At 65.5% G+C, this 10723-nt stretch overlaps 2 protein-coding genes across 3 annotated transcripts; both read right to left on the reverse strand.

Annotated features, from left to right (window-relative positions):
• Nucleotides 1–1402: 1402 nt before the first annotated feature.
• Nucleotides 1403–3895, reverse strand: TNNI2 (troponin I2, fast skeletal type). Its single transcript, XM_081282580.1, has 7 exons — nt 3800–3895; nt 3178–3207; nt 2400–2999; nt 2191–2319; nt 1997–2086; nt 1707–1883; nt 1403–1616 (listed from the first exon to the last, which is right to left on the reverse strand). Exons 4-7 carry the CDS (start codon nt 2311–2313, stop codon nt 1521–1523), a joined length of 486 nt encoding a protein of 161 aa, XP_081138706.1. The 5' UTR covers nt 2314–2319; nt 2400–2999; nt 3178–3207; nt 3800–3895; the 3' UTR covers nt 1403–1520.
• A 1339-nt stretch (nt 3896–5234) lies between these two features.
• On the reverse strand, nt 5235–10218 carry SYT8 (synaptotagmin 8). Of its 2 annotated transcripts, XM_081282579.1 has the most exons (9): nt 10088–10218; nt 7287–7389; nt 7033–7196; nt 6531–6629; nt 6268–6426; nt 6035–6202; nt 5846–5951; nt 5630–5763; nt 5235–5537 (listed from the first exon to the last, which is right to left on the reverse strand). In XM_081282579.1, the coding sequence occupies exons 2-9, from the start codon at nt 7378–7380 to the stop codon at nt 5304–5306; spliced, it is 1158 nt and encodes a 385-aa protein (XP_081138705.1). In that variant the 5' UTR covers nt 7381–7389; nt 10088–10218; the 3' UTR covers nt 5235–5303. The 2 variants fall into 2 exon arrangements, with proteins under 2 accessions (XP_081138705.1, XP_081138704.1); XM_081282578.1 differs by lacking the exon at nt 10088–10218 and having other exon boundaries at nt 7287–9816.
• Between the last annotated feature and the right edge of the window lie 505 nt (nt 10219–10723).

The following is a 10723-nucleotide window of genomic DNA, read 5'->3' on the forward strand; positions in this document are numbered from 1 at the left end:
CACTGGGACGAGGCCAAGGCCAGCTGTACCTGAGTCCAGAATACCTGGGTTCCTCAGGCTCAGCCTCCCTCCCTGATCGTCTCTGGGAGGTACCCAAACCCAGGCTGGCATGGGCCCCACTCACAGGCCCTGAGGTGCCTGAGCTCTGGACATGCCCCGGTCACAGTGCCAATGCCTGTCCCTGCAGCTGCACCCACTAGCCCTCAGTCTCCTGCCCTGAACAAGAGCTTTCCCCAGAGGCCTGTCTTTCCCCTACAGGAGCTGGAGGGGTGGCATAGGCACTGGGCAGAAGGCCCAGGGCTGGGGGCAGGTGATGAGGTGGGGGCTCCAGCTGCAGTATCCCCAGGCTGGGAAGGCCTCAGGGGTCCTGGACAGGCATACAGTGGGCACCCTAGGGCTGGGCAGGCCGGAGGGAGCTATTCACAGTGAAGCTGTCTTGGGCATCAGGCTGACCTGCAGCTGCCCTTCCTACCTCCAGGGACGACAGACCCAGCCCAGGACCTCTGGAGGGCTAGGGCAGGCACTTGGCGGGCAGCCTCCCTGGGCTCCCACTGGAGATCTGTGCAGGGGAAATTTGGGGCCCATGGCACAGGGAGACTGACACCCAGCCCTGCTGTACCAACTCTTGTTAGGGTCTGTTGGGGACCTTGTTCTGCAGCCAGGGCCTGGGCGGAACAGAAAACAGGGGCAAGTGCCCTCTGGGTCCAGGGGTGGCCAGGTGGGTCCTGCTGTCAGTCCTAGCACAAGATCAAGGACCCAGCCCTGGCCTGTGGGAGGGCCTGTGTGCCTCTGTGGGAGAGGCTGGGAGGGCCTGGCTCACAGCTCAACTTTGTAGCCAAGCACCAAGGTCCTACGTCCTCCAGTCTAGCCCTGCGCAGAGATGGTGAGGACTCAGGCCCCAGTGCCCAGTCAGGGGGCAGGCACAGCCTACAGGGAGGTCCCGGGCATGGACACCACCCCAGAGTGATGCTGGTGGAAACACAGGGACAGCAGACAGGGACCCAAAGTGGCTCCCGGCTTCTGGCCTTCAATGGGAGGGCAGCCTGGGGAGGGGCCTGCCTGCCATGGCCCTGCCTGGCCCTGCGTCCCTTGGAGTCAGTTTCTCTGAATCCCACCAGGGCTCTGGATGGCAGTGCCGAGGAGTGGTGAGCTCACCTTGGGAACTCCTACTCAGACATGGCCAGGCCCCAGGGCTCCGCGATGGTGGATGTGTCCAGAGTGGCCTGGGGAATCCTGGGGTTGGTGCCAACCATGCCCAGCAGCCTGGGGTAGATTCCCCATGGGGCTCTCCTGGCTCCCCCTTTTCCCCAAGCCCAAATCCGCTGCACCCTGACGCCCTGACGCCCTGCCAGCGGGTGCTACGGCCCAGAGCAGGTGGGGAAGAACCAGACCAGACCAGGCATGGGTTTCCATCCTTTATTGACCATGGGCACGAGGCCAAGGCCAGCTGCCCCTGGGGCTGGGCTGGGCATCGGGCGCCTCCCCAGCTGGGCACTGGGGTTGGGGGGGCGGCAGGCGGCCTAGGATTCCGTCTCGAACATCTTCTTCCGGCCCTCCATGCCAGACTTCTCCTCGATGTTCTTCCTCCAGTCACCCACGTCGCGCAGGTCCCGCTCCTGGGGGGACAGAGAGGCCTCAGGCCCCCACCCACCAGCCCTGCATCGTCCCGCCTCAGTGTCCCCTCCGTCAGGGCCTCCCGGGCTTACCTTCTCCGTGTCCTCCTTCTTGACCTGCTTCAGGTTAGCCCTCAGGTCCATGCACACCTTGTGCTTGGAGCCCAGCAGCGCCTTCAGCATGGCGTCTGCGGACATGCGCACCCTGCGCAGCGGGGGCCTCTTGAACTTGCCCCTCAGGTCGAACAGCTTCTGGTTCATGTCCTCCAGCTGCAGGGAGGGAGCCCGTGGGTAGGCGCCCCCTGCCCTGCGCCCCGTGCCCCGAGCCCCGCGCCCCGTGCCCTGCGCCCCGTGCCCTGCGCCCCGCGGCCGGCTGGCCTCACCTCCTTGCTGCTCTTCTGCACCTTCACCTCCATGTCGTACTTCTCCTCCTCAGCCGCATCGATCTTGGCGTGCAGCTGCTTGCACAGCTCCTGGGGTGGGGGCGGGCAGCAAGTGGGCACCCTCCCCACACCCAGGGCCCCCCGCCGCCCCTCCCCACCCCGCACGCCCTCTCAGGGTGTGAGAAGCCCAGTACCTGCACTTCGGCCATGGAGCCGGGGATGTGCAGTGGCGGGCAGTGCTCAGAGAGGTAGTTCTGCTTCTCCGTCTCCCGGCGGGCCTTCTCTTTCTCCTGCTCCGTGGCCGCGATCTGGAGCATCACGCTCTGCAGGGTGGGGTGGGGGCAGGCAGTGAGGGGCTGCAGAGACCGCACACCCTGGCGGCCCCCCTGCAGCCAGTACCAACCTTCAGGTGCTGTCTCCGGGCCGTGATGGCCCTGTTGCGCTTCTGCAAAGCAGGTCCCAGGGGGCAGAGTCAGGCCATGGCTGGAGTCCCCCCACCCCAGGAGTGGCCCGGGCATGGCTCCTGCAGATGGTGCTGAGCCTGGTGCTTCTGAGGGGGAGGCCATGTCCCCCAGGGCTAGCCCTGCCCCAGGGCCCATTCCCTCCCACCTGGGGCCTGCTCCCATAGCCCAGGCCCTGTCCCCCCACGCAGCCCAGGGCCTTCCTGAGGACTCTGGGCCTGTGGCTGTAACACTCTGCTAGGAGGAACGTGTGGCCTGGGTGTGGGGGCACAGAAGCGCGGGAGGCTGGGAAGGTGTGTGGGGTACAGAAATTCGAAAGAAGAAGTGATTCTGGGTGTCCAGGCCCAGCCCACTTCCCCTGCCCCAGGGCAGCAGGCAGCCACTTCCTCTCTTTCTGCAGTGCCTCCGTGGGCGGGGCCCTTTCCGGTGTGGAGGATCTTCCTCGGGCCTTAGGGCCTTCAAGGTCTGCCCTCTGACCTATTCTGAGTGGGAGGGTTGTTCCCTCCAGGTTTCAGGCCCCCCAGGGGGTACTCACCTCCTCACTGTCCCAGGAGAAAGGAAGGGGGAGGGGAGAAAAGAGAGAGGTTAGGGCCCCGTTGGCAGAGTGTGGGCAGGAGAGGGGCACGGGGGCTCATGGGGGCCAGGGTGGGCAGGGGCCGCTGCTGGGGACATGTGAGGGCAGGGGGGGGACAGCAGGGGCCCTGCCCTGGTGCCACTTACTCCCCCATCCTGAGGTCTTGAGCTGGGAGCCTGTGGGGAGAGACAGGGTGGAGGCGTCAGGCCCAGGCCACACGAGGTTGGCCGGGCAGGTGGTGAGGGCAGCAGCCTCTCGCTCGCTGGCCCCTTCCGCCGGCCAGCCCCAATCCAGCCTCCTCAGAGGGCAAGGCCCAGGGTAAGAAGCCAGAGAGACAGGGCTCCCAGATGTCCAGGCAGGGCCTGAGGAGAGCTGCAGCTGTCCCCAGGGAGTGGTGGGACGGGCCAGCACAGGTGGCTGCCCACATGGTGCTGTTATTTTTAACTCTGCTCCTTTGGCTTTGAACCCAAGTGCATGTAGGAGTCGCCCCAATGCGGCTGGGGTCTCAGGTCCTGGGCTCTTGACCTGTAAGCTAATGCCAGTGTCCCCAGTTGAGGTCTGGTCATCAGGGGCCTCTCCAAGACCCCTGCCCCATCCTGGCTACCTCCCCAAACGTCTGCTCCTCACCGCCTGCTTCGCGGAACTCCCCAGGGAGGGCTGCTGACAGCTGCCCCCACCACCCCCAGCCCCAGACCCTGCCCCAGGAAGTCCTCTGCAAACTTGAGTAGCGCCTTGTCCTCTGGCCTCAGTGGGCAAGGCTGGCCTCACCTAGAGTCAGGGCAGCAGGGCTGGGAGCGAGGTCAGGCCGGCAGTGGAGAGTAGGCTGGTGGGCCCGGGGGAGGGGTATAAATGGCCTCCCCCAGGCTGGGCCCCTGCTCAGAAAGGGCATGGAGACTTCCTTAGACCAATGGGGGCACAGAGCAGAGAGGCCTCCCCACCTGCCCAAGCCGCCTGGCCCGGCCCAGCCCAGGCACTTGCTGCTGGCCTCGTGCTGCCATCCTGTCCAAGAAGTCTTGGGGAGGGTGCGGTTGGGCTGCTCTATTTAGGGCTCAGTGACGAGTTCGAGATACCTCCCTTGTTCTTACAAGGAGCAAGGAGCTGAGGACAGCGTGGGTGGCTTTGAGTGTGGCTCTTGGAGAAGCCGCAGCTCCCACATCAGGGAGCCTCCTCTGAAGCGAGCTTGGCCCACAGCACCCGTCTGCCTGGGTCCGCATCGGACCCCCTCCTGGACTCCCCAAGCTCTGCTTCCACAGGACTGCCTCGCTGCCTGCTGAGTGGCCCCCCACTCGGATCCTACCGCCAGCTGACTGTTCCCCACTTCAGCCCAGGGCCGGCTGTTCAGGCGGACCTGGCCATGTGCCTCCCTTCTGGGGGAGACCGGGCCCCCAACCTCAGCCCCTGGGCCCTGAACAGTGACCAGGACTGGGGTGCTACTCTTCCCTGGGCATGAACCTTCCTCCTGCATGGTTGCTGGAGAAGGGTGGGGCCGGGCTGAGCCGCTGAGCTGCCCCGGCCTGCCACCGCGCCCTGCCTGCCTGCTGGCGCCTCTGAGAGACAACTCAGAACACGTCCTCCACCCAGGACAGCACAGCGACACCCTGGGAACCTCTCTCTGACCTGTGGGGGCTCGGGGCCCCTCAGCCGCCTGGGCAGGCCTGCATTGCCCTTCTCACCCGGCCAGGCCTCTCCCCACCCGCCCCTGGGGCCCAACCCTGCCAAGGCCCCTCTCTGAGTGGTGGGCGCTGGGCCCAGCCCTGAAGGCTCCCCAGCCCACGGGGATCAGAGAGACATGAAGCCCTCCAGATGTGCGGGGATTAGGAGGTGCATCCCGGGCCAGGGCTGCTCCCCCAAGGCCCCCGAGCAGCTTCCAAAGGTGTCTACTGCCCCCTGCTGCCCGCACAGGGGAGGCCGTAACTGCTTGTCCCTGAAGGTGCCCCATCCCCTCACTCGGCTGTCCCCAGTTTCCACACCGAGTCCCCGCAGGACAGCTCCAGCCCCCAGCCATGCTATCGGCAGCCCACCAGATGTGAGGTCCCCACCGCATCCTGCTTGGACCCGAGCCTCTCGCAGAACCCTTCCCCTGCCCAGGGGTCAGGGCCTCCGGAATCTGGAAGGAGAGCCTGCTCCACCCTCGGGAGGGTCCACGGCTGAGGACAGAGTCCCCCGCTGCATCCCTGTTCCCCCAGGGCCCCGAGAACACAGGTGGTGGAAAGAGGGTGTTTATTACAGGGGGTTCCTGGGAGTGGGCTGGAGACTGAAGCTCAGGGTGCTGTCAGGAGCTGGGCAGTGGTAGGTGCAGTCGGGGCCGCAGGGCCAGGATGCTGTCCACCTCCCTGGCAGGCCTCAAACGGTGCCACTGAGCCATGGGACGCCGGGCATGGGCCAGCATATCTGCCCAGTGCTGCAGAGGCTGGCCGGAGGCCCGGGAGCCGAGCAGTACCTTGCCCACAGGCTCAGCTCGGAACCGCAGACCGTGAGCCCAGACAGCCAGCACCAGGTCCACGCTCTGCTCAGACGGGCAGCATGGGGAGAGGAAGGCCTGGTCAGTCAGCCCTGCGCAAGGCCTTCCCACCCTGCCTCGGCCTCCCCACAGCCCACCTGGATCTGGCTGAAGGGCACCCGGAAGGTGAAGGCCTCGTTGAAGTAGGGGCTGGCCGCGCCCCTCCTGGCAGAGGTCTTTCTCTTCTTCCACTTCCTCTGGTTCACCATGAGCTGGACCTTCACGTAGGGCTCTGGGAAGACGAGAAGGGGCCCAGGACTGGGTCGAGCACAAGGCCCCTAGTCCTCTCCCTAGTGGGCAAGTGTGGCCCTCACCTGCCAGTCCTGGACTCAGGCCTCGGGCCTCCAGCACAACCACTGTCAGGCGGCCGGAGCTGGGGACGTACCGCAGCGAGAAACACAGCTCCCCGGTCTGCTCGGGCTGTGGGCACCCAGAAGGCTTCCGCTGGGGGATCGGCCTTGCCTGGGGGAGTCTGCCTGCACTGCTGCCACCCTCGGCCTCACCTCCTGGGGACCCGGCGGGCCCAGCTGGTACCAGCGTTCCAGCACATGCTGCGGGTCCACAGCTCCCAGCGGCAAGTGGAGCTCCCCCAGGGGCCGGTGCTCCGAGAAGGGCTTAAAGTCCAGCAGCCGCACGTGCAGGGTGGTCTGAGGCAGGTCTGCCTGCGGGACCTGCAGAGGGCTGTGAGTCAAGCCTGCCACCTGGCCCAGGCCCACCGCCTGCTGCCCAGACTCACGTGGAAGCAGCAGGTTTCCTCAAACACAGGGCAGAGCGTACCACGGTGCACCTTCGTTTCGTGCCCGTGCCTGGGCTGAGTGGAGACGCTGACGCGGGCATAGGGGTCTGCTGTGCCCCCCGCCCTCAGGTCAGCTGCCTGTTTCAGGCCCACCTTTACCTGGGAGACAGCAGTGTGGGCTCAGCCCAGGCTCTCCCCAGCACCCCACTGCTCCCTCACAGCCTCTTGAACCACAGAGCCTCAGGGCCTGCCCAGGGCCTCACCTCCTCACTCCCCAGGTCGTACTCCAGGGAGAGCTGCAGGCAACCCCACTGTCGAGGGTCCTCCGGGTTGCCTTGCAGTCTATCCACATCTGGCTGCACCTGGGTGGGTAAGGACAAGGGACACTGGTGTGATGGGGATCATGCCCCCATCAGAGAACTGCACTCCCAAAATGTGGCTCCTCCCTGATGTGGGTCAAGCCTCCCACCTCCAGACCAGGCTGCCAGATGGGCTCACCTCCCGAGCTCAGCTCCGCCCCCACAAGGTTCCTGTGACCCGTGGGCCAACATCTGCCCCTGCTTTGCAACGCTCCCCTCACCTTTTTCACCCACTTGCCTTGCCGGGAAGGCCCTCTCTGCCCTGCTTCTGCGTGGGTCAGACTGTCCCTGGGGGCTTACCCCTAACTTCCTGTGCTTCCCTGAGCTCCCAGGAATTTGGCATTGCCCTCTCTGGGCTGAGCCAGCATGGAGGTGGGCACCAGGAGGCACAGGTGCCTGCTCCTACCAGGTGGGTGGTGGTGCTGCTGCGGGCACTGCCCAGGCCCACGGCCTCCTTGTCTTGGGGCTGTTTCTTGTGGCGGCGACGGCAGCAACAGAAGGCACACAGCAGACAGGACACGATCAGGGCACTGGCAGCCAGGGCCACGAGGATGAGTGCCCAGCGGGGCCCTAGGGGCAGGGACTGAGATGCCTCTGTGGACAACCTTGGACCAGCACAGCCAGGCCATCCCACGCCCTGCCTGGGGGTTCACCACTCACAGGGGATCCCAGCGATGAGGTCCGGAATGAGCCCTGGCATAGCTGTGGGGCCAGCTTGGGCCGGGGGGCTGGAGGGACCAGATGGGTGCCCCATCCTCCTGCCCTGCGAGATGGTCATGGCGGCCAGGTCACCTGGGAGAAGTGGCCACTCGGCTCCGGCCTGTCGCCCCATTTGCCAGGCAGTAGCAGAGCTGCGGCTGCCTGGTCAAGGAGGAGGCTGGGGTGGCCAGGGGCAGGATTCTGGGTGCAGCAAGCCAAAGGGAGAGGAGCGCTGGGCCTTGGCCAAAGCCTGAGCCGGCCGCCTCAGGCCTGGCCTGAGGGCCCCCTCCCCAGCCCCAGCCAACAGGCCCGGCCCGGGCAGCCCCTGCCCTGCCCAAGCTGGCCTTGGCCCACGAGATGCCTCTCCCCCATTGCAGGAAGTCCCCCCTTCCAAGAAGCCCCCTCCCTGCCCCTTTCCGGGTTCTGAGCTCTTCCTGGGGTCTCATTTCATGGGGTGGGAGTTTCACCCCCCTCCTCAGCTGGGGTCCACTAGGGTTTGCTTGTTCACAGGTGGACCTGATCACTATGGCCCCAGGACCAGGGGCTGCTCGGGACCGTGGACCTAGAGCTCTGGGGGAGTCATGGGAGTGAGCTGGGGGTCCGCGGAGCAGGGCTGCACTGGCAGGGGCTCGTTGGAGCAGGCCTGGGCTTAAGGTGCATTTGTCAGGCGGGCGCCAGGCCAGCAGTGCCTGGGGATGAGGGCGAGGTGGGGCCAGGCAGGGGCAGGGTGTAGCTGGGAGCGCCAGAACATTCCTCCACTCTGACGCAGCCCTGCCCAGACTTGCCTACCTGCCTGCCCCAACCCCGGGCATGCGGGTGGGATGGAGGGTGGGGCACTGCCGTCCTGGGACTGCACCCCACCTGCCTGGGGCTGGGGAGGAAACACACCTGGCCAGGGTGGTCCCGCCCCCACGAGTGGAGGACAGGGTCCCCAGCTGGGGGCTGGGGTTCCTCTCTGACCCTGGGGAGAGTCCTCTCTAGCTCAGCTCTCCCCCATCCCAGGGGCAGCAGCCAGCCAGAGTCTGGATTCCAGCCCTTGAAGCCTAATTCCAACCCGCGCACAGGAACCCACAGACCTCAGGGGCCAGCCCCCCAGAACTAACCAGTCATTGGACCCTTTCACCTCTGAACCTGTCCCCTACACATCATGATCCCAGGGGTGACCCCCCCCCCATGGCATCAGTGTCTCTCGGCCAATGGGCTAAGGAGCTCTGGTCCCAGAACACCCCTCCTCGGTGACCAGAGGCTGCACACAGGTTAACCCCGGAAAGCTTTCAGGAGAGTGGACCCAGGCTGGAGCCCACAATGCCTCAGAGCAGGGCCTGGGGGATGTGAAGGGGGGGCGGGCTTCTAGGGCTACAACCTGCAGCCCAGACCCCCCCCCCCCACTGAGAGGTGCTCCATGCTGGCCTGTCTGTCCTTGCTCCTGAAATTCCTGATTTTTTGAATAAGAGGTTGCACATTTTCATTCCCTGTTGGGCCCTGTAGATTCCATATCTGGACATAATTTGGTTATGGACCCCAGTCCCTAATTGGGTTGGGGCCCCTCCGCCCCGAGGCTCCCGCCATTGCTCTCGCTCTTGCCCACATGTGGCTGGCAGAGCACCCCTAGTGGCTGTGGGTGGAATGAGGGGGCAGGAGCCTCAGGGGGTCCTGAAGTAGGAGGCCAGGCCAGGTTCAAACAGCCTCCTGCTCCCTGTGTGGAACTCAAAGCCACTTTGCCCTTTGAGAAGCCAGAGAACACATGCATTCGGTGACTGGACTCCTGAGGCCTCCTCTAGCCCCGCTTGGCTGGGGGTCCTACCGCCCTGAGTCTAAGCAGGGCTGGGGGCAAAGGGCGGGGATGGGGCCTGAACCATGAATTGGTGTTGCCGGTCCAGCAGGATTCCTGGGCCGGCCTTGCAAAGCCAGTCCACAGGGGACCACAGGGGTTGCCTGGAAGCCGAACATGGAGGGTCTTGGGACCCTGGGGACACCAGTTGCTGGCCCGGGAGAATCGCAAACCCTGCAGGGTCCCACAGGACCTCTGGGTCCCTACGGTGGTACAGGTTCCGGCGGGCACACAGCCACCAGGTGGCGCCGTCCACCCCACTGGTCCCCATCACTGGGCAGCCTCCAGCTTCCAGACTGGGCATCCAGGGGAAAGCACCCAGGAGCCCAGGGCAGGCCAGACAGGCCAGAGAGGCACACAGCCTCAGAGCCTGGGACTGAGCCATTCTTGCTGGGACAGCCTGGGACAGCGTCCCCCCTGGGAAGGAAAGGCAGGCCTCTCGTCCTGCTGCCTAAAATTCGTGGTCTGTCTTCTGTGGCCCTAAGAGAAAAAGCCTCTCTCGGGGTCATGGCAGTTTTACCAGCAAAGGGAAACAGGTGTCCTTCCCCAATTGAGGTCCCCACCCCCGGCCCCCTCCCTGTCACCATGTGCACCCAGCCCTGGCTGCCCATCTGGGAGGGCTCCAGCTCATTCCTGAGGCTGCGGCTGCTGCGAGACCAGCCCCACAGTCTCCGCCCCATCCCACCCATGAGCCTTCAAGGCCTGCATCAGCCCCACCTCCTCCAGGGAGCCTTCTAGGCTGCCGGCTTTGGCTGGATCCCTCGCTGGGGTCAGTGCAGTGGCTGGGTGCCTCCTGCCCACTCTGCCAGCCCAGGCCCGGCACTTATTGCTGACCACTGTCCTCCACCACCAGTCAACTGAGACGTGGACGCCCTCTGTGTGCAAGACCTCCCCACAATCTGCTGGCAGACCCCAAGTGTGCGGCTCTCACCTGATGCCCAACACTTCCTTGGCTAGCCGGCCTCAGGCCTTCCTCTCAGACCCTGGACACCAAGAGGCCAGGCCCACTTGCAGCCTGTGGCCGGAGCCCAGTGCTCCCTCTGCCTCTGGTGATCAGGAAAGCTCAGTGGGAGGAAAGGGTGTGGGAGGCAGGGCTTCGGGGAGCCCCACCTCGTGGCCGGAACTGCTGGCCCTCAGGAGCCAGAAAACTATCCGGGGAGGAAGGCTCCCCCAAAGCCTGGTCTGAGTGTCTGGGCCCCAGCCTATTTCCAGGGGTCCCTCAGGGCTGGAGGTGTCCTGAGCCCTACGGGCTTTTCTAGTGGAGTGATGGGCCCAGCGGGCTGACCCTGGGAGGCGGCAGACTGGCCTGTGCAGGCTTGGCCCTCCAAGGGGCTGCTGAGTCATGGGGCAGCCTTCCGGCACTGCTGGCTGCACTACACCAAGGGTGAGGAGGGTGGGAGCTGGGCAGGGGTCTGCGGCCCTGGGGCTGGGGCCGCCCTGAGCCATGCCGGGTGGAGCTCTCACAGGGTCACGTGGGCCTGCTTGTCCTGCTGCCACCCAGCTTCCGGGACCAGGGAGCTTTGTGGAGGCCATCCTGTCTGTGCTTTGCCCTGGTCCCTTGAGCTCT

This window comes from Spermophilus citellus (assembly GCF_964194105.1).
Source record: "Spermophilus citellus genome assembly, chromosome: 2".
Taxonomy (NCBI): domain Eukaryota; kingdom Metazoa; phylum Chordata; class Mammalia; order Rodentia; family Sciuridae; genus Spermophilus; species Spermophilus citellus.